At 35.5% G+C, this 21,273-nt stretch overlaps 2 protein-coding genes across 8 annotated transcripts in view; one reads left to right on the forward strand and one right to left on the reverse strand.

The window, feature by feature from the left end:
* Positions 1–398: 398 nt before the first annotated feature.
* On the forward strand, positions 399–16,411 carry LOC121429779 (protein MIS12 homolog). 4 transcript variants are annotated; one of them, XM_041627002.1, is made up of 10 exons: positions 399–620; positions 3,769–3,910; positions 5,377–5,444; positions 6,961–7,005; positions 8,187–8,309; positions 9,690–9,773; positions 11,324–11,444; positions 11,715–11,815; positions 14,580–14,654; positions 14,783–16,411. In XM_041627002.1, the coding sequence occupies exons 1-9, from the start codon at positions 405–407 to the stop codon at positions 14,649–14,651; spliced, it is 972 nt and encodes a 323-aa protein (XP_041482936.1). In that variant the 5' UTR covers positions 399–404; the 3' UTR covers positions 14,652–14,654; positions 14,783–16,411. The 4 variants fall into 4 exon arrangements, with proteins under 4 accessions (XP_041482936.1, XP_041482934.1, XP_041482937.1 ...); XM_041627000.1 differs by having other exon boundaries at positions 14,580–16,411; XM_041627003.1 differs by lacking the exon at positions 399–620 and adding an exon at positions 3,190–3,254 and having other exon boundaries at positions 14,580–16,411.
* Positions 16,412–19,977: 3,566 nt separating this feature from the next.
* Positions 19,978–21,273, reverse strand: part of LOC121429564 (filamin-A-like) — a 54,645-nt gene continuing 53,349 nt past the window's right edge. For all 4 annotated transcript variants that reach the window (XM_041626646.1, XM_041626647.1, XM_041626649.1 and 1 more), the window contains one exon: positions 19,978–20,817. In XM_041626646.1, coding sequence (XP_041482580.1) covers positions 20,567–20,817 — 251 coding nt within the window. In that variant the 3' untranslated portion in view covers positions 19,978–20,566. The remainder of the gene's footprint in view (positions 20,818–21,273) is intronic.

Raw genomic sequence — 21,273 nt, forward strand, 5'->3', positions numbered from 1 at the left:
CATGTGAACAACTTTCCCTGTGATGGACTTCAAAATACCCCCAAAATGTCTCTTTTTGCTTTTTCTTATGGTGTTACAAACTCTTTGTACATGATATATTCTTTGAAAATCTGTATTACATGTCCTCCTATACATGATCTACTGAGATTTGATAAAAAGAGGCAGTTTAAGTGAAATATATACTTAAGTAATGGGGAGAGTTTTTCACTAACAAAGTGACGTCACACATCTTTGTCGCATTGCCAATATGAGGATCTCCATAGTATTAGTGATTGCAATATTCAAATGCTCATAAATTTCTCATTATTTTTCTCAAACTTTCGTTGATTTTTCCTTTTTTTTCATACAAGCTATCTTGTTCCAAAGATTTCATTCTCCTTTAAGGATACCGTACGAACCCTACTATGGCGCGCCATTTGAAGACCGACTGGCAGTCCGATCCCCTCGAGATCTCGCCAGCCGCGCCGGCCGGGCGCACTGGGGGCGGCGGTCGCCGAAAACCAGCTAGATTCACCGAGCATAGCGTATATTATCGAGGCCGAGCTAGAGGCGGGCGCTTTGTCAGTCACTTTTCAGAGTGTATGAAAAATAACTGGACATCGAATTTCTTGAGAGTTAAGGTACGGTATAGACAGCTGGCAGCCGTCGGTTTTGAGGGGTTTTTTTTAAACATTTTTTAAAATAATTTCTCGTCGTTGACGTTGGTCGACGGCTCGCTTTCGATTGTGTACAGTGTAGGCCTAGCCTACAGACTACAGTGTAGGCAAGATCGATCTCTAAGTAACCCAGGTCCCAGGCCAGTGTCTGCCAGGGAGCTCAGGTTTCGTCCGTGTATTAAATTAGTAAAACATATATACTCTCCAAAATGGGGTGGAATGGGGTCGCAATAGCACTCTAAATAAAAGGGAAAAATAAATTATGCACTTTAATACCTGGCTTGATTATTGATGAACTTGAAGGTCTGTCGTGAGCCACAGAATCCCGACATTGAGGCACAAATTGAAATGAAAATATTGTAAATTGGACCATGATCTCAATCATCTCATTCTTAAAAAAAGGAAAAGTTCTGTCGCTATGGTTCTCCTGTCAAAATTGAAAACAACATGGCCGATTGATACCGAGAATGAACGCGACAGATGTCTAACTTTTCCTTTTTTGAGCAGAGGGTCCAGTTTGTTCCTCGATGTCGGGATTCTGTCTGTGTCTCACTCATTCAATCAACAAGGACCAGGTTATGATATAACCTTGTTCTCAGTTACATCTCTATGACTAGACTCTGGACTATGTGTGGCAAAATAAGGTTGACAATGTTTAGATCATTTTCTCTTTTTCTTTTGGAAAAATGTTTGATTTTTTTGCATTGTCAGTTTCCATTACAGGAATACAGCTTTTCACTAAACTTGGCTGTTAAGTAAATTTGATTCTTCAAATTATTTTTTTCTTTATTAAAAATAGAGCTTGAAAAATGAAGATTTTCCTGCCATATTACTTTCCACCAATAGAGGGCGTTCAAAAAATATGCCCAAAATTCAAGTTTTCGAAGCTGTGGTCAATACAAAAATAATTCCATGTTACTAATAAAAATTGAATTGCATTTGCAACTGTATCGAAATTGATAATTTTGGTCACAACAGTGATATTTTAATGATTTTTTTAAAGTGTGTTTTATCCAAGCTAGGAAGACAACGTACAGTACAAGATAGACCTGGAAACTTGACTGCAGACACAACTGTATTTTTCCAGTAGATGCGGTATAAAGGTGTACTCAATACAGCATTGGCATACCATAGTCCTACCTGTAGATTCTCCACAGGCAGGATGGTAGCAGTGAACAAGTGCTGTGTCTCACAGAGCTACCAAGTCTCACGCATTATGCGTGAGACTCGAGCATTCTGGGCCCGTTTCTCAACACCGTCATAAGTCTAACTTCTTGACTAAATCGGAGATACATGTAGTGAGCTACTTGTCCGCTAACCGTTTCACGAAGCCCTCTTTGCCAAGTTCGGGTACAACAAACTCACTAAATATTTATGACAACTCCGAACCTGTCACAAAATCTTTCTTAGTGACGTAGTGGCATCACATGGGTAGACTATGACGTGCAAAAGTGCCTAGAAATTCGAAAATTTTAATCTTACGTAATCAATCATAGAGGTTGAAATTACATCACAAAACAAGTGGGATAATGCATTCAATGATAATTGTAATGCAAAGAAACTATAAAAACTGTTGGTAAAACACCACAAAACCATTCATTTTGAAATAGTAAAATAATTTAATCGATAAAGATTCTACCACGTCAGGCCATCCATAACTGCGCTCGTATTCGTCGTTTTCAGACCCCTATTACCATTTGGATAAATTATATCTCTAATTTATGCATAGAATTCGTCAAATCGTATGTTTCGGTATCAAATATTTAAAAAGTTTATGTTAAACTATATTTTGATGATGTTTGGAATCATAAAATACCGTATAATTATCATAATTTTACAAAGAAAACCGTTATGGTTTACTTTCGTAAACTATTAAAATTGAATATCCCGGGGGTACCCATCTCAACGTCCATATGTGATTTTTTAGTCATGAAATGAATTATTCATAATTTCATTTTCTCAGCAATTGATTGCTCCAGTCTTCATGGCCTAAATATGTATGATGCATAATTTACCCGTGCTATTATTTTGAAAAGATGTATTTCCCAATTCATCACAATATTTGCAATTTTTGTCATAATTTATATTTTTGAAAATTATGCTATTTTGTGACTAAGGCTACGTCTCGTCTGCTCTTTTTACCGATAGTATCGATATCAAGGTATTCTAGTTAGGAAGCCTTTCGAGAAACAGGTTTAGTAAGATTGGAACTAACTCCGTGGTTGGTGGATAAAGATATGACTAACTTGTCCATGTGTTGAGAAACGGGGCCCCGGGACTCTTGTTCATCCCCTCAAACCTCTGTCTCACGCAACTATCACAGCCTATCCCCATATACATTGTACACAATGTCTGTGATCTCACTCAGATTCACACGCATAGCTGGTCTTTGAACTTGGCATCTCTGGTCTCACAATACTAATAGTCGTAGTCTACGGAATAACCGTCGTTTCTGGGGATTTATTCAACAATTTCTGACATTTTACTGTAATCCCCATTGAGTGGACCCAAGGTAGTTCAGCGGAACAACCAAAAAATACAGACTGAAGCTTTTGGTCTAAGTCTACGGTAACTTCAATCCATAAAATCGAGGTACATGTAAGTTGTGCATAATTTATTTTTCGCTGGGTTAGCTATCGTCCAGCCACCTATGCAAAATCTCCCTGACGGGGTTCATCGATTTTTGTCTTTATTTCATAAAATATATAAAAGAATTGTACTAAAATAAAGTAGTTTGACTGAGCAATATGTTTTCTCATCAAATATGCATGTCCATTACATCACTCAGTAACCATGTGTATGAATATTCATAATTCATATCATTAATTCAGTGGATCAAAATAACAAATGTTATTTTGAAAAGTGTTTCAGCAACTACTGTCACCATTTTGCAAATAACTATTTGAATAAAGGTGATATCTTTGTTTGAATGCTATTGCAAAACACTTCTCTCTAAATGTCACTCCGTAACGTGGAACTGCCCAATTATTCTCTGATGCGTATGATGCATGTGTTCGATAATACAGTCACATAATAGAGGTCTACACTGTATTACCATTTATCTATAGGGGTCTAGCAATGTATTTTTTCTCCTTTTTTTTCACCTGTGTAGATAATGGCTGCTCCGTCCAATCAAAGCACAGACGATGAGAAGGATGTATCATCAAGCATCACAAAGAAGGTTATGGGAGACTCCCTGCATGAGTATGAAACACAGTACTTTGGCTTCACACCAAAATCATTCATAGATGGAGGTCAGTATGTTCTTTTCATTTATTTTCCACAAATCAATCGAAATACAAAACAGAATAAACTACAGGCTCTATTACCATACAATAAACACAGACAAAACAAGAATACAATCTTGAGCTTAACATTCAAAGTGGAGGGACCTAAGTAAATAAAAACTTTTTGTGTGTAGGTCCTGAAATACGTTATCGTTGATAGCTGGAAAGAAACAGTATGACCTGAGCTTGGAGAGAGTAACAGAACTGCATGAAGACAAAAACAGGTGGTAAAAAGGACAGAAAAAACATAAAAGACCTGTCTTTTTTACTATTATGGTGTAGTTTCCTTCAGCAAGAAATTAGTCCACATTGTGCTGCACTCAACCAAGGTGAGGTGAATGGGTACCTGGCAGGAATTAATTCCTTGAAATGCTTAGTGCTGGAAAGGCTGCTTGAGCTACAGCCGGGGTAATATCCAAGTCCTTTCGAAGCGCATAGAGACATTATTAATAATCAAATATGCGCTCTACAAGAACTGACTATTATTATTATTATGATTATTAAAATTTACTATGTTAAAAGAGTTGTGATGCAGACTTCTCTCTTCTCTTGCTGAATTAATCAGTCGTCATTTGCATGCCTACCAACTGTTCCTGTTTAAGTATGAAAATTCTATTTTTTCAAGAAAGGGAAAATTGTCATTCTAACCTGTGAGTTTCTATGATATGTAGTGTATGTATGGTATATGAAATGTAATAAATTTCCTCTTTCTGGAAATCTGTTCCAATTTCTTGGGATGATATGTAGTGCATGTATGGTATATGAAATGTAATAAATTTCCTCTTGCTGGAAATCTGTTCCAATTTCTTGGGTCTGAGGATTGGCAGGTATATACATCTATGTATGCAAGTGATCTGTGTTTATTTGTATGTTTACGGTACTTTATACTCGTACAATTAGTCCACATTGTGTCCACACAGGTCATGTGGTCCAGTGGTTAGAGCATTGGACTCATAATCGTAAGGTTGTGAGTTCGAATCCCAATTCTGCCATTGTCTCCACTTTGATAAAAAAGGCCCGAGAGTGATATCTGTCGTCTGTAACGTCAGCCTCTATGACTGATTAACCTAGACGTAAAATGTTTCATAGGTAATTGGTTTTATACCAGCTTGGCGTTTACCAGCAACATGCTGTCCTGCTGAGTTCCTACGGGAGTTACCAGAAACAGAATTATATCTGTTATGAAATTTATTGAAAAATTATATCTTAAATTTCTACTGCTTTTTTTCTTTGACAGATCCTGTTTTTTTTTTTTTTTTTACCAATACTTCAAGTAAAATATCAATGGATGATTTGAATTATACTTCCTTTCACTGATAAGAATGCAGAGTGTGAGTTCCTCTTTTTGTTACACTCTTTTATCCTATATTAAGTCATTCATCTTTGTGCAAATAATTATCACGCTTCTATTTTAAAAACTTTTTTCCTCACAGTATACAATGCTGTTGCTGACTATCTGTATGACAGTGTAGATGCTGCGGACAAATATATTGCTTCTGAGGTAAGTACATAATTCCCCCTTTTTTATTTTAATTCTGGTTTATTGTCTCACCTGCATAGCAGAGCGAGACTATAGACACCGTTTTTCCGACGGCAGCGTCGTCAACATTGAAATCTTAACCAAGGTTAAGATTTTGAAATGTCATCATAATTCAAATCAATTCAAGGTTTATTAAAAACATGAGTCGCAGCCAAATAGCACAATTGTTCATGTATACAAAGTAAAAATAATTAAAAGACTCATTACATTTTTCAAACATTAAAAAACAGTAACCTTAGTAAAAACTGACATGAGAAATATGTGTATAGGCAAGAATACCTAGGCAATGAAAATTTATATGCATGTACATAAGATAATGAGGAAATGGTAAATTAAAAGTAATAAAAACAAAATATGTAAACTGTAAAAGATCAATAAAAATATATGGATATTAAATAAAAGAGTTGATTTCCTCATTCATTAAAAAACTTGACACTGTGTGCTGCACTCGACCCAGGTGATGTAAATGGGTACCGGCAGGAAGTAGTTCCTCAAAAAGCTGTGTGCGCCTTAATCGGTTGCCTAGCTTAGCCGGGGTAATAATAATAGCAGTGCCTTTTTAAAAACGCCATGAGCACTGAAAGGTGGACCTGTGCGCTATATAAGTAGCCACCATTATTATTATTATTATTGCAAGTAGGCTGGTATTGCTTTCAAATGAGCAATGGATTTATTGATTGGGCATGTCTTTATTCAGGAGATCTATGAAATATGGTATGGGGCTATTGCGAAATCGATTTGTCTTACATTTGTATTGCTGATATCTAGGACATAAGGGGTAACTTAGGGTAACTATATGGACCTAGTTCATGAAACTTAGACATAAGGGTAATCAAGTATTATTGAACATCCTGCCTGAGTTTCAGGTCACATGACCAAGGTCAAAGGTCATTTATGGTCAATGAACTTGGACCATGTTGGGGTATTCAATATCGAAATCTTAACCAAGGTTAAGTTTTTGAAATGTCATCATAACTTAAATAGTATATGGACCTAGTTAAAAAAAACTTAGACATAAGGGTAATAGTATATCACTTAAGATCCTGCCTGAGTTTCAGGTCACATGATTAAGACCAAAGGTCACTTACGGTCAACAAACTTTTGTCGATGTTGGGGTTATTTGAGGAATGGTCATCATTACTTCGGGGTCGACATCACTGGCACAGGCAGCACACATTGGTAGTGTACTATAATTCTTCATTAATGACCATGGCCAAAAGCAGAGGAAGAATTCACTGAAAATGATCTACATTTCAAGAAGAAATATGCAGCAAATTTCTCTCCCACCTCCCGGTAAACAGAGCATTGTATGCACTAGCACGCCACACACAGATGAATTTCGACGTCAACTTTTCCTCATGAGGCATTACAAATTTCGGCCTGTCCCTTCCAGCCGATTGGTAGCATACGGTATTGTGAATCCACCAAATTACTGGCATTTATCTTGTAATTTTTTTCTTTTATATTTTGTATCCAGAGCCAGCAGGGAAGGCATCCTGTATGTCCAGAAGCAGTTAGAGAGGTAGGAAACAAGTACATACTATCTTTGTGACCTTATTATCATCAATGATAATCAAATCCCACTGCACTACTTGCGTCCTTTGGCTAGGCATTTATCTACACTTGCCATTCTCCACCCGGGTGTAGGGAATGGGTACTTGGTAGGAAAGAATTCTTGAATGCTTGAGCGTCCTATCAGGGTAGTCCTGCGAAAGCCAGGGTAATAGTATGCAACGCTTAGAAACATTTGTACAAAGCGCTATATAAATGTTGCATATTTATTATTATCAATTCAAAGTTTAAAATATGGTTTTGTCCCTGTGAATGAGATGGCTGAATTCACCTTACACTCGCAGCAATCGCTCTTTCCCTCTCCCTCCACTTTGCCTGATTCAGTGCATCCTCCATCCTCAAGTTCCCAACCCTCCTACTTCCCTCCTCAACTTGCATCTTCCATGTCTTCTTTGGCTGTCCCCAAACCACCCATCCCTCCTCAGCATGTGCCCATACCAACGTACCCCATTCGCCTTTACCAACCAGTCCTCTGCTCCTTCCAAACCTGTCACCCCAAAATCAACTAAACATCATCCAAATTGAATTTTCTACATTCTTATTGGGTTTGGAAAAGTACATCCTGAGCTTTAAACTTATGTGATATGTTATTATGTTTTCTATGATATGTAATCTGGCAAAATAGTTCAACATAAACCCACACAGGTACTTGATTGAACGTAGAAATTCACTAAGAGCCCCCCCCCCCCAAAAGATGGGGAAGTTTGGAGGGAAGAGGTTTTAAGTTTGGGATTCACGCAACATGAGATGTGCACATTTAGGAGGCTTAGAGCCATGTAGATTACATCGCACACTACCATTACACATTTTAGGGGGTGATGCCCACGCCATCAGCGGCCAAGTCTCAAGGAGATGAAGGGGGTTGATTCAATAATTTAGATCACTAAGACGATGGAAATTACAAAAATTGGCATCCTGATGAAGAGACAAAGTGGCATGGATGAAGGGGGTTGATTGAATAATGAAGGGGGTTGATTCAATAATTTAGATCACTAAGATAATGGAAATTACAAAAATTGGCATCCTGATGAAGAGACAAAGTGGACAACTCCCCCATTAATACATGTAGTTATCAGTTCATTTGTGTTGTTTCATGATTCATATTAATTCATGTGAATCTTTGTCTTTTAGTCTTCAGACAGATTACTAGCCCATCTTCAACTAGTCTTTGACAAGGCTTTTGACAGACTGGAGACATACCTGATTAAGAACATCTTTCCTATCCCGTCTCATGTCGTCTTACCCGAAGATAAGGTAACCGGTCTCTTTTATTTTCCTAACAGAGAAGGTGAATAGGAAGGGTCCTATTTATTAATACTGTGATGACATTGCTTGCAGTCATCTTGTATAGCACTACATTATTCCTACAAGTGTATGATGTTGTGCACTAAAAATAGTATCATGTAATAGAAGATGGAACTTGATTTCAGACAGATTTTAAGTCATACTTATCTCTTTGTGAAAGAGCCCCTAATCTTCATTTAAAGGGAAATCAAACGTTTGGAATATGTGAGCTTAGATGAAAACAGAAAAGAACAAAGATAAAATCATTGAAAGTTTCCAAAAAGTTGGACAAACAATAAGAAGGCTTTGGCGATTGTCTTATTGACAGTGCGACAAAGATGTGTGATGTCACATTTATCCCAAAAGGGATAAATTGTTCAAACGGCTTGCAATTTATACCTTCGTCATTGTATGCTGGTTAAAACAGGTGTTGCAGCCACTTTTCCAACTTACGCAACAAATCCAATCCATGAGATATTTGATAAAGCATCTTTTCCTTTTTGTTAGAAATCACTGCACAAAAAAACACATTTACAGAGCTGCCCACTATCTGATTTTCAGTAATTAGAAGAATATTTATCAATGGTTTCATGCAAAATACCAATTTCCAAAGTTTCAGTTTTATGTGTCATCCTACCGCATTTTTTTTGAAAATGCTAATTTCCTCAACAAAATACTGATTTTCAGCTTATAAGAATAATGAAATGTTTTGTTCAGGTTGGCAACTTTGAAATTAGGAATCTGCCAATAAAAAAATTGATCCAGTTAGTATACAGTTCTCATTATATGGTCACAACATGGTCAGCACACTAGGAAACAATCTGAACTAATCTTAATTTATGAAAATGAAAATCCATATTTTATTGTTCGAAATAGACATGAAATGAAATGCCAGATCGATGAGACTCTATCCCTTTAACCGTTGAATGCCAAACAGGGTAGCAGCAACTCCCATCTTTTAACGTCTTTTGGTCTGACGCGGCTGGAGTTTGAACCCCCAACCTCCAGGTTGTGAGACGGACGCTCTACCAACTGAGCCAACACATCGGTTATACAAGCGCTAATGCATTCATCACTTTGTTGGATAAGAGTTATAGCGCACTTTGCTATACTTTAGTTAAATTTGTGTAACTACTTGCTAAAGTAGTTACATTGCTAAAATCATTTTGGCTAATTCAAACAGCAAAATATGGGGGTTTAGTCAGGAAATTTTACTACTTACTATTACTGTGACTAATTTTCAGGAGAAAATGTTCAACCCCCACACCCCCCCAAAAAAAAATTAATAATAAAAATCTCTGCTCTATTAAATGCACTGTTAATCTATCCTTTTATGTCTTCTTGATTTAGATCCATAAAGAATTGACCCCGACAGAATCGGATGAAGCCAAACTTGATACAGAGCTGGAGGAACTTCGACAGAGAATACTTGATGTAAGACAAAACATGTTTTCTTACTTGTATATAGGACTTCATACGTTAGCAATACCAGAGCCCCATCTTACAAAGAGATGCGAATGATCCGATCAAACACGAAAAAGGAAAGCCAGCAACATCAACATCTTAAATGCATATTTGTTCAAAATATTTTCTAGATGTGGTGTATCTTCATACATTTATCGTTTTCTTGAACATTCAATGTGCTTCTCTTTGATAACAAAGGATATCGGGCTAATTCATTGTAGAAAAAAAATTGACATTGATGTATTTCCATAGTTGATTTTGATTGGATCAATCGCTCTCTTACTAAGACTGGGCTCAATAGGGAATTTCCCCAAGTAAGAGCATTGTGCATAATGCAGAGTCTGGAGTACTAAGACTAGATGCTTAAATGCTGACGTGCATGCCGCACATAATATATAACATGCAATCTTATTGATCAATACCCGGTAGCATGGGTTCTCTTAGCATGATTCAAGCCAAGCGTTGATTCCTTTTTCATATTGTATGCAATTGATAATTTAAATGCTACTTGATGTCACACTTACGAATCATTACCTGGGTGATCTTGCTCAACAGCACCACGACCAACGTGGAAGCTGAACACAGAACTTTGATTGGAAGGTAAAAATAAGAACCACTACACCAGGGTAATGTTTCACAAAGCTATTACACATGTCATTGCGCATGACTGGGACATGTGCTTATCATTTGCAGATTACTTTAGTCAGCTAGTACACGTTTTGGGTCACCAGAGTGTATCATAAAGATTTCAGTCTGACTGATAATCATTTCTTAGAAAATAAGATCAACACCAATTACAATATGGTCTGTGTGTCATTTCTTACAGACAGAATCACCAGTCATTTGTATAGTTGCTTATAACTTAGGAACAGCTTTAAGAAACTCCCACCTGATTTTGAAGACATTCTTTTGAAATAATCATCATTTTTTGCAACTTCCGTTACTTCTGTAGTTTAAAGTGACTACCATAATAGATCATGGTGCAGACTGCCCAACCCTTCCAAAGTAAGACGGTCTCTAATTTGACCATTCCAAACCGAAGCTTTAAAGGACAAGTTCACCTCCAACAAAATGTTGATTTGAATAAAAAGATTTTTTAAAAACACAAGCTTAACACTGAAAATTTCATCAAAATGTGATGTAAAATAAAAAAGTTATGACATTTTATTGAAGTTTGGTTAATTTCACAAAACAGTTATATGGACATCATGGTTGGTATGCAAATGAGGGGACTGATGTAGTCACTACCTCATTATTTCTTTTGAATTTTATTAAATGAAATGTGAAATATTCTAATTTTCTCATGATCCTGTGAAACAGTTTTATTCATCACTGATCATGTGGATTTACCATTATTCTAACATTTTCTAGTTCAGTCAAATTGGTCCTTATTGTCATACTAAGTATGTTCTTTAATGCCCTGAAATTCTGGAATGTGCTTTTTTTAAAGTTTCATTGATTAATTTGATTTTATTCTTTTCTTCTGCATTCATTTAATGCATTAAATTTTTATCCCCCAGGCACAATATGTGAATGCTAGACTTGAGCAGTGGTCTAATAGCGTCAAACAGATTCAAAACCTCTTGGATGATTTGCTGACCCAAATGGAAGACTACCAAAAAATTTGCATCCAGGAAAATGGTAAATATTGCTGTGTCATTTCTAGTAATTTGCTGTTGGATTTGTCCTCTTTTCATCCCCCCTCTCTCTCATTCTCTTCTCTAATGCAGATTACAAACTGAGTTTCCAATGTTTTTTCTGAAGATATCTAATAAAAGTATTTTTCTGTTTTATTTTACTGACATGACACGTCTTCTTTCTTTACTGGTATAAAGTTTCACAATTTATTGAAGGAGTATCAAAACTCTTTAATTAGAACATTTTTCATCTTTCTCTTTTTTTCACCAAAAGTTGCTGATTTGAAAGAGTCTATCGTATTCATGGCAACCAGAGCGGAGAAGCTACTCGATCTGTCTCAGACATTACACCTTAACAGTGTAACCAGTTCAAAGGTAAGGTACCAATCATACGAAGATTCTTTTTAGACTGATTTGGAAAAAATTTACACAAGGAGCTCTTGGTGATTTAGCCTTAGAAATGCTCAAAATAGAAAAAAAGTAATCTCCCATCATTTGTTGTTTTAGAGATACCGTAATCATGCACACAATGAAAGGTGTGTAAAATTGTGCCATATAAAGTCGGTTACCGTGAAATTCCCTTATGAATTTGGCTAAATACACAATTTGCATTGGATTTGTTCATGAATTCATGTTTTTGAGCAATTTTGGGTCTGACATGCATTTACATGTTACATAATTTCATAACTGCGTACCCGGGCATCGCAAATTTGGTCTCAAAATTTGTGGGAGACTTAAAAGTAAAAAGTCAGTGAGTGGCGCGGTCACAAAATTTCGCACGGTGGATTAATCATGAAAAATGTCGGGGGGCGGATTAAGCCACCCCCCCCCCCCCCCGACATTCAATGCAAATGAATTATTTAGTGTATTATTTCCCTCCTGAATATTGAAAAGGCACATGTTGGATGGACACAATCATACCAAAGAAGTGTTGACAAAAAGTCTTGTTCAAAGGGATGGTCCAGGCTGAAATTATTTATATCTCAATAAATAAGAGTAAAATTCACAGAATAAATGCTGAAAATGCTGATAAAAATCTGATAACAAATAACAAAGTTATTGAATTTTAAAGAGTTGCATTATAATTGCATGAAATTTTTTCTACCAAGAACTAAAACAATTGAATTGACAACGGATTAAGTGCATTATTTATTAAAGGTCAAGTCCACCTCAGAAAAATGTTGATTTGAATCAATAGAGAAAAATCAGACAAGCACAATGCTGAAGATTTCATCAAAAATTTATGCCTGTCGTTTCAAGGAGACCAGCAATCATTTTCAAATTTACAATTGATTTATTTGGGGACTTAAAATTGACTTGCTATCATATTCTGTGGATTCACAGTACAGTGCACCATCTATCAGTTGCAGCGGACAGGCCAAAATTTGCAATGCATCATGGGTAAAAGTCGACATCTGTTGCACGTGGTAGTACTTTATAAAGGTTTAGTCCACCTCAGAAAATGTTGATTTAAATCAAAAGAGAAAAATCAGACAAGCACAATGCTGAAGATTTCATCAAAATCGGATGTAAAATAAGAAAGTTATGACATTTCAAAGTTTCGCTTATTTTTAACAAAATAGTTATATGAACGAGCCAGTTACATCCAAATGAGAGAGTTGATGATGTCACTCACTCACTATTTCTTTTGTTTTTTATTGTTTGAATTATACAATATTTCAATTTTTACGAATTTGACGATTAGGACCTCCTTGCCTGAAGCACAAAATGTTAGAATAATGGATTTCCACATGTTCAGGTAGGAATGAAACTCCATTTCACATGACAATGACAAGAAAATCAAAATATTTCATATTTCAAACAATAAAAAACAAAAGAAATAGTGAGTGAATGACATCATCGACTCTCTCATTTGGATGTAGCTGGCTTGTTCATATAATTGTTTTTGTGAAATGAAGCGAAACTTTGAAATATCATAACTTTCTTATTTTACATCCGATTTTGATGAAATTTTCAGTGTTATGCTTGTTGAATTTTTCTCTTTTTATTCAAATCAAGTTTTTGTTGGGGTGGACTTGTCCTTTAATTGCCACAACTTGTGTGACATCAACCCACCTAATGAATATTCATGACAAATTGCATATACGTGTAACTGTTTTCACAAAATATTGATAAACTTAATTCAATAACTTCATTATTTGTTATCCAATTTGATTAGATGAAATTTTCAGCATGTTGCTCTGTGAATTTTACTCTGTTTAGATATAAAAATTTTCAGACCGGACCACCCCTTTAAGAGTTGAACATTGGTTTTATCGTCAAGAGTACCCTACAGCTGTTGAGTTCCAATAAACTCTTGTAAAGATAATTCTATGTCACATGTTGATCTACTCTTATGTGATAGTGGAAGCAACGTGGTGTAGCGGTTCTGACTCTCGCCTTGTAATCAGAAGATTGTGTGTTCGAATCCCACCATGGCCTAACGTCCTTTGGCAAGACGTAAATCCACAAATTGCCACTCTCCACCCAGGTGTTAAATGGGTAACTGGTAGGATGTGAAAGCCTATGTAGTATGCCTAGCAATTGAGTCTTGGAACTCTTGTTGGAATTCTCCCCAGGGAGTGCAGATGGTGCAGACATTGTTTGCAGACATTTAAGGATCAGATGACCGGGGTAATAATACATCTGTAAAGGTGACCACACACCTTACGATTGGTCTGCGACCCGATTTTAGAATAAAATGTAGTAGAATTTGATGCTAATATTGAGACTTGGAATATCTTATTGTGTAATGTTTTAAATCATCGTACGAATACCTATGTTCAAATGTGTAATTATGCTATCATCCTTAGAATGAAAGCAAACTTAATATCTAGTCGTAATGATGTCACAGCAGTCATACGATTTGAAACTTATTTGGCATTTACTCCAAAATAAAGGCTTGCAATCTTCCAAAATGGTTATATGAGTATTCTTTCAATTGATTTTAACCTCAAATAAAATGATATGTTCCATTGACATTTTCAGAAAATAAGCAAAATGCGATTTGTGCCCAAATTGGATCGCGAACAGTCGTAAGGTGTGTGGTGGCCTTAAAGTGATTTAGAGACGTTCCGATGTGTTAAGCACTATATAAATGCGGAATATTATATTATTATTGTTATTATTATTATTGCAGAAACGAGGATTGGATGATGATGATGAGAGGAGCATTCCAGCCAAGATGAGTCACCAGAGTGGATCCCCCTGAATGGTACAAATCTTATCTGATCTTTTCTTTTATAATAGCATGCTTATAACTACTTTAATTCAGTCAAGTGCATGCTAACATATTTGTTGTTTGTCCTCAAAGGACATATTTCATATTTATTGGCCCTTTAGGTCTTTGCCATGACATGAAGGAGCCTTGGTCTTGCTTGACGGGACGCTTCAACATCAACGACGTTGCTGATTGAACCGTATGCATGTGCATCAAGACGGAGCTTTTTGTTCTCTGATATTTGAAGGGAAAATGATTGAAATTATACGTTAAAATTTTATCAATTTTTTAAACTATCATGTATTTGAACTATTTTCCAGATAGAATTGTAACATTACAAGGTTGTTTTTTCGAAACAGCTTTTGTTTAGTAATCATAAACATAATATGAAGTGTGATTTAATTTTCACTAATGTTGCAACACATGAAATGACAAACAATACATACTTTGAGTTAGCTGTATAATTATTTCATAGAAGTATTTTATTATCATATTATGCTACACACATACACTATAATATTGCAATAATGGACTAAAGTTACTCAATACAAGCCCCATTTGTACATGCCGTTAAGCTAATCAACCACTTTTACCCTAATACATTTTTTTCAATACAAGAGGGGGGAGGTCATACATTTGGGAGTAGAAGAGGAGATAGCTATGTTTAGGTAAGCACTGTTAGAGAATGGGAGAAGAAAATATGCTTGTAGCAGAATTTGTCCCACTTTTGATACATGATGCATCTACATGTATATAGTGCAAAAATGTTCTACATGTACTTTTCAAAAGCCCTCATAATGTGAGAGGATAGAAAGCAATATATACTTTGTTTGACTTATTTAACATTAAAATGGAGTGAAATATAGAGTTAAACCCATGATAAGCTTATTTCATGCGATTATATTTCAACAGGTCACTTTACAGGCACCTTTAGTAGTAGAATCCTATTGTCTTTGATATATATTTTATATCTTTGAATATAAAATGCATTCTGCGTCTTTTTGAGTTCCTTTCCTATATTCCATATTATCTCTGAAAATTTCATGTACAATATTATTGATCTAAAATTGACACAATAAAATACATAGTTGACATTGTAAATATCCTTGTAATATAACTTGTACAAAGAATGTAGCAGCTTTATTATATATGGAAGTAAATTGTAATTAAAATGTTTTTTATATATAATATTGGCATTTGCTGTTCATTTGTTTGATATTAAAGTGAGACAACATATTGGAACAAAAAACCAAACAAAAATCATCATTGGTATACATACATTTCATGATTTTGAAAGAGTGGTACAAAGAGAGTTTGAAAATTCCTGAACAGATGTTAATGGGACTTTAATTGAACCAAAGAAAAATGTTAACAAACCTTTCTTTCAAAGAAGTGGCTTTTCGCCGGATTCTCATACATTTTAATCACAATTGTTGAATTTCAGCATGTATTACCATGTAAACTTGTCTGTATTGAAATTTTCTTACAGGTTTTCATATTACAAAAAAAAATCAAATATAGCTTTAAATTGTAGTCCATCATGCAGATATATTTGACCTTTTCTTTTAGTTCGGTCTATAGCATGTTTTGAGGTATTGAAATCATTGTGTAACAAAAATCTCTCTTTTTTGTGAAACATGGGGCTATTACCCCACAAAAAAACATGCCCCAAACAATTAGATGATCAAGGCCCTGTTGCATAGACTAGTATCTTTGCCATCCAATGGTAACTACCATGGTAACATGCTTAACAACCAATCAAAATCAAGGATTTCATTAAAGTTGTCATTGGATAGCAAAGTTAATATCATAGTAAATTTTATACAACAGGGCCCTGAGCTACTCTGATGGCTAATAAGGTGTGGCAGGAAATTATTTGCAATAAATCAGTGGCAAACTTCAGTTGCAAATTTACAAGTGATAGATCAATTTCAACTAAAGTAGATCAATTTATACTTGTCGTTTCATGGAGACCAGCAATAATTTGCAAATTTACAATTAATTGCAAGACATATGATTGATTTTGGGACTTAAAATTGACTTGCAATCAAATTCTGTGAATTCACAGTACAGTGCACCATCTAGCAGTTGCAGCCAACAGGCCAAAATTCGCAGTGCATCATGGGTAAAAGTCGGCATCTGTTGTGCGTGGTAGTAAGTGAATACATATGTGTGATTATACAACGCGGCTCAACTGGATATACTGTTTAACTAGGGTCCAGGAGGTAGGAGAGAAATTTGCCTGCATATTCTTTCCGAAATTTAGACCATTTTAGGTGAATTCTTGCCATATGGTTTCCATTTTTGGAGCACTAGCACTGTGCGCTGCCTGCATGTGATTTCGACCCCAAAGTTAGAATTTTGGCCTGTTCAATGCAACCAACACTCCTGGTTTTTTCTACTTATTTGAACCCAATATCCTCTGTAAAAATAAATGCACTGGTATAATCAGAATCCAACGTGTCAAGTTAACTTGATTAAAGAAATTATGAATAAAATATAATTCATAACTAAAGACACCTACTCACCAACATGTTGATACATGAAAAACTTGAATTTGTCCAATACCAAGGAAAACGCCAATATTGTACATGTACTACAAATTTTACTTTGAAAATGAATTCAAATTTAAATGTGATTAAATAATACACTTCTAATATTTTGCTTCTACATGAACCACATATATACAAATATCTACCAAATGATGTGTAAATTAGTCATATTGTGGCTTTAAATTCATTAAAATAAATAAATATACAGTTGTGATTTAGATATACACATGCATGGCAGTTTAATAAATTTCATGATTGAATAATGTACAAAATGTTAAGTATAAATCTTGAAAAGATAGTCTAAGCAGTATTTTCAAAGCAACATGTACATGTAGTTCCTTATGAGGATAGCTCTTAATATTTGAAGTTGAGAAGTATTTTAAGCTTGAAAAATGCCACCCAGATAATCATCTTGCGTCAATTCACAATCAAACATTTAGGACTATAGGCTGTCGTAGTTACTAGTCTGTTTCGAAATTGTATCTTTCCTATTAAACTGCAAAACCCTTTGAAATTGACTAGAACTGAATATAAGGAAGATGCTGAAGTCTAGAGCTGTACCATACTGTTATGGGTTTTTTCATCACTTACAATGGAGTCTTTAGAGAGCCAAGACTTTTACCTATCAAGCATGTACATAATAATTTATCAGACTATCGTAAATATATTAGTATTTCATACCATGGCAAGTGGAATATAAACAAAAGATTATATAATTTCTAAAACATAAACACAAGATTATATCATTTCTAAAACATAAATTTATATGCACATTCATAATGTATTGTATAAAAGCATTTTTACAAGCAGCAAATAATGTAAAAAACAAATGACCTTTTTATCTATATATGTAGAGGTTGACAGAATCCAGCAGCTTCATACCAAATATTTATTATTTGTATTTCTTATTTGATCTTTCATAAATTTTGCAAAGTATTTGAAGTAAAGGAAATAAGTACAGGTATGAACAAATTTCCACTTACACATGATATCTACAGATGTAAAGTGATGTCCACATAAAGTGAATAAGTGATATCTACATTCAGTGTTAAGTGATATCTACAGATGCAAAGTGATATCCACAAATGTGTTAAGTGATATCTACAGATGCAAAGTGATATCCACATATGTGTTAAGTGATATCTACAGATGTAAATTGATATCCACATGTGTTAAGTGATATCTACAGATGTAAATTGATATCCACATATGTGTCAAGTGATATCCACATATGTGTCAAGTGATATCTACAGATGTAAAGTGGTATCCACATGTGTTAAGTGATATCTACAGATGTAAAGTGATATCTACAGATGTAAAGTGGTATCCACATGTGTTAAGTGATATCTACAGATGTAAAGTGATATCCACATATGTGTTAATTGATATCTACAGATGTCCTGATTCACAGATGTGTTAACCCTAAAAGGACTGGGCTATTTGAGATATATTGAGGACGGGGGGGGGGGGGCATCATGCCCCCCTTCTGATCTAGAGATGTACAGTGATATCCACATAAGTGTTAAGTGATATCTACAGATGTACAGTGATATCCACAAATGTGTCAAGTGATATCTACAGATGTAAAGTGATATCCACATAAGTGTTAAGTGATATCTACAGATGTAAATTGATATCTACATATGTGTATGGTTAATTGATATCTAAAGATGTCCTGATTCACAGATGGTTTGTTAACCCTAAAACGACTGGGCTATTTGAGACATATTGAGGACTAGAGGGGGCATCATGCCCCCCTTCTGATCTCGGCCGCTGTTTGCGCGATCGCGCCAAAATTTGGCACGCACATTCCTTACCACATAAACTACAAGATGGTATAAAAAAATAATCTGAAAATATTTTTGTATTATGAATGAAATATGCAAATTTATTCATGAAACCATTATTTGCATATTTAACACCCAATTTCACTTCAAATTTTCTTCCTTTTTTTATCATCTAATTTAAAGGTTTCCACAAAGAAAAATTGCGAAAGCCAATATTTTTTTTATGTAATACTTTGTTATTCGATTTTTTTTAATATTTCTCTGTTTTTCATCTTTTGTTTTTCTTTTTTTCAATGGAAATTATCACAGGCCATTTAAAAACTAAATTAAACCCTACATTAATGAAGCAGACCAATTAGAACGAAAAATAATCACCCTTTATGAATGTCATTTCCCATAGAGATTGTACACAAAGTATAAAAATTAGCCATTTTCAGCATGACATTGTCTCGGTAAAAGTCACGTGATGTCACGATGCTATACCCGTATGTCGCGAATTTTGCCTCGAAAGAAAAAAGTCAGAAAATTTTGCGGCGCTATCTTTTTGCGTTTCAGAAATATCGTGAAGTGTCAAGAGGGGGCCATCATGCCCCCTCCCCCCCCCCCCAGTCCTTTGATATTCACAGATGTTGTGTTACCAATGTATATATTGCCAGATGTGATTCCAATGAGAGGGATGACAACTTTAGAAGCCTTAGTCAATTTTAGAGGTCAAAATTAAATTAAAAGGAAAAAAAATCATTATGCAAAGTTTAAGTTAAGGGATATGTGCATTTGGGAGATAGATTCTTTTCATTTGGTCACATTGCAAATTATTGAGCGATATATACATGTAATTATTTTCATTAAAAGTACAAATCTTGGGTTGATTCACAAAGAGTTTAGCATGACTTATGATCAAACTTTATTTTCCAGTTGCTAATGGTATGTATTACATCACTATGAATTGGTCACATCATGCATAGGAGTTGCATGCTACAGCATATTCATTAATGACAGCAAGTGTTACATACATGCACCACTAGTCTGAGAGCACAGACCCTTGGTTTTCGCAATTCACATAGTGCACAATGCAAAGTCTGAAGAGGGGAGACTAGATTCATTATGTACTGTAGCTAGCTGTACCCAGGCAGACAGATAGTTCAGAGTCTAGTCTTCACTCTAGACCTTGGTTAAAGTGTCAAATTTGTGTCTGTGCTTGTAGACTAGTATATCACATGCATGTTGCTACATACGCTACAGGCACACCTGCACAATCCATTCCAGGTGCCCGTTTCATCAAACTTGATACAATGACAAATTTACACTATCAGTTTAAAGCTACTGAAATCCTTCAATGTGATTGGCTGATAGTAAGCGTGTTACAGAAATTATGCAATTTGGCTATTAATAAAAAGACTTTATAAAACGGGATCCAGACCACCGAAATCCATTATGCTATTTACCAATGGCACGACATTAGTCGGTTTAGAGTTGGTTTATTGGTGTAACTGAAGAATTAGGCATGACTTGAAGTCACTTTTAACCCCTTGTGAAACAGCTCCCTTTTAGGAATATTTAGTAGATTTTAAATGTCTTCCGCCCAGCCGTTTTCACGTCCTCCGTAGCGTGCTCTGGTCGAGTATGTCGGGAACTTTTCTTGGACCTCTCGCAGCTGCTCTTCGTTGTCGACAATCTTCACGAGGAACGGACTTCCCGGAACGTGCTTGTCTGACCATTTCACGTGGATGGTGTAATCCCCGACCTCGACTGGGTTGTAGAGGACGTCAATCGTACGATCGCGCGTGTCGTTGCGTTTCATTTCAACGCGGAATGCACCTGTGTGAAGACAAAATTACTGTTAACTGAATTCTGATCATCCTGTTGCCTTTTACAATGACAAAGTAGTGCCCTTAGTAAGTAATTTAGGTATAACAGATATCTGTCAATATGAATATTTACATCTAGGCTCAATCTTTAAGGTCACTAGCTAAGATGACCAGGGCACAAATCTCTTCATCAATTAAAGCCTTCTCAATATAGCTAGGTTTACAGGTGCACGTCACAACGCCAAGTTACCATAGGTAACAGTCTTAACAACTGTTCCATGACATTTGCATTCGATGGAAAATCTGTATGTCAAGCTACACATATAACCCAACTTCCATACCTAAATAAACCCTCATGATCTTTACATTATTCTGAACCAAAAACTCTTATTATAATCCTAATTCTAACCCCATGCCCTCCGAGACCGGAGCATTGTCGCAGGAATGTCACCGGAAGAAACATCAA

This window comes from Lytechinus variegatus, chromosome 16 (assembly GCF_018143015.1).
Source record: "Lytechinus variegatus isolate NC3 chromosome 16, Lvar_3.0, whole genome shotgun sequence".
In the NCBI taxonomy this organism is placed as follows: Eukaryota; Metazoa; Echinodermata; class Echinoidea; order Temnopleuroida; family Toxopneustidae; genus Lytechinus; species Lytechinus variegatus.

What these genes read in the sequence shown, in the direction of transcription:
- LOC121429779 (XM_041627000.1), top strand. Translation starts at nt 405, where the DNA reads ATGGCGCGCCATTTGAAGACCGACTGGCAGTCCGATCCCCTCGAGATC. An exon ending in AAAATCATTCATAGATGGAG is followed by an intron (nt 3,911 to 5,376) that starts GTCAGTATGTTC and finishes TTTTCCTCACAG; the next exon opens with TATACAATGCTGTTGCTGAC. An exon ending in TTCGACAGAGAATACTTGAT is followed by an intron (nt 9,774 to 11,323) that starts GTAAGACAAAAC and finishes TTTATCCCCCAG; the next exon opens with GCACAATATGTGAATGCTAG.